The sequence below is a fragment of the Penaeus monodon genome, chromosome 34, assembly GCF_015228065.2.
Source record: "Penaeus monodon isolate SGIC_2016 chromosome 34, NSTDA_Pmon_1, whole genome shotgun sequence".
NCBI classification, from domain to species: Eukaryota; Metazoa; Arthropoda; class Malacostraca; order Decapoda; family Penaeidae; genus Penaeus; species Penaeus monodon.
In genome coordinates this window covers 6,103,357-6,105,130 of record NC_051419.1, presented here as the reverse complement: position 1 = coordinate 6,105,130, position 1,774 = coordinate 6,103,357, and the positions used below count along the sequence as shown (strand labels likewise).

Below are 1,774 nucleotides of genomic sequence, written 5' to 3'. Positions count from 1 at the left end.
CTAACTTACACGTGTGTTTGTGGGGGGGGGCCACTTGATTTATATATAGATAAGTTACCCATGTTTATCCAAAATGTGTGTGCGATAGAATGAACTACTGGTATCAACCTGTTATGAGCAAGTCTTAATACATTAATGAACATGCATGACTACGTAAGTGCATTTGGTTGCCAATGTGGTTTGTTGAAAGATGCTATATTAAGGGAAAGTAAAGTTTTGCTTCTATCGTGGTTTGTTGAAAGGTGCTAGAAGAAAGTAAAGTTAGATCATGTGTATTATGCCCTGAAAAGCAATTTTGTCTACCTTTGTTTATGTAATGGAAAAAAATTCATATGATAAAAAGCAAACAGACAACAAGACTTTCATAGGAGTTTCTCAAATCACTTTTTATCATGGAATTAAGTAGTTTTTTAATTTTCAAGTATTAGGGCCTATTTGATTTCCGAATCCCATACAAACATGGCTATAAAGCCCTTTCTCCAGTTTTGTCTGGATTTCTTGCAAAATTCATATGTTTAACCAAAAGCAAACTTTTTTTTGATATTTGAAAACTACTGAATTTTGTGCAGCTTGCACAAAAATCCTGAAAAGAAAATGTCACACCTCATTTTCATATAAAGGGAACAAAGTATTTAACTAAAGAACTGTGGCCAAAAAAATAAAATTTTACTGCTAAACTTTTTTTTTCTCACAGAATCAACACTTTTTGTCACCTGTCTTTCCTGAAACTAGAACTATTGGACAAAGAAAGAAAAAGAACATTCTGCCTTGAAGGGTTTTCAGTTCTAGCTCAGAAGATTTAGAAAAAAAGTAGTATTCTTAATGGAAAAATACTCTACCCTCTTAATAAATTGACACTGTACACTATAAAGGAGCATATTAAAAAATGAGGCAGTTTTAGAATCCTCTTGGATATCATTTTCTGGTCTAAAACCAAGTCATTATTAGAAATACTCTTGAACAGTCATATATTGGATCAAAGTTTTTGATGTGGTAAACAACTATAAAGAGAATTCCATTTTCTTCTTCTTAAAAGGAAAATGGTTATAATACTAATCAGTTTTTGAGGATATACATTGTTTATGAGTTAAGGGCAGGGGAAAGCAAGTTGAAGGAGCGTACAGAAGGAATTTTTGATATCATACTGGTGGTGCAAATTAGTTTAAATGCATTGAATACTTTTAAAGTGATCATGTAGATGTTTTAGAATATTGCTTTATGTCATCAACAGGTATTTGAAATTTTGACAAGTGTAACAGCAATTGAAAAGAAGTTATTGGAAATGTGAATGAAATTATGGGATGCAAGTAAATCAGAAGAGAGCAGTTGCCAACCATGAAGCTCAAGTTATATAAAAGTTCTTGGGAAATATTTCTATAAAGAAAAAAAAAAAAAAGTGTATTAAAGAAAGTTGGATGATAGTTGAAATCTTGACTTCAACTTGCAGACAGCATGAAAAGTATAAAGTGGTTTGTGATATAATATATCAAAGAAAACCTTTTCTCTCTTACAGGGAACTGCTGCTCAACAACAACCAACTGCGTGTTCTGCCTTACGAAATAGGCAAACTCTTCAACCTTCAAAATATTGGGTTGAAGGGTAATCCTCTAACAATGGAGATCCAAGCCGTCTACTCTGAGTCCAATGGAACACTGAAACTCCTCTCATACATGCTAGACAACTTAGCAGGTCAGTAATACGGGCTTACTGTTTTTATTTTTAGATTTCCATGTAGGTAGGTTGTTTTGTGCTTTATGCTGTTTAGGTCTGTCTG

The 1,774-nt window shown here is 32.9% G+C and overlaps 1 protein-coding gene across 1 annotated transcript in view; it reads left to right on the top strand.

Annotated features, from left to right (window-relative positions):
* Positions 1 to 1,697, top strand: part of LOC119594795 (CCR4-NOT transcription complex subunit 6-like) — a 24,751-nt gene extending 23,054 nt beyond the window's left edge. The window contains exon 4 of the mRNA XM_037943885.1: positions 1,514 to 1,697. Coding sequence (XP_037799813.1) covers positions 1,514 to 1,697 — 184 coding nt within the window. The remainder of the gene's footprint in view (positions 1 to 1,513) is intronic.
* The last annotated feature ends 77 nt before the right edge of the window (positions 1,698 to 1,774 follow it).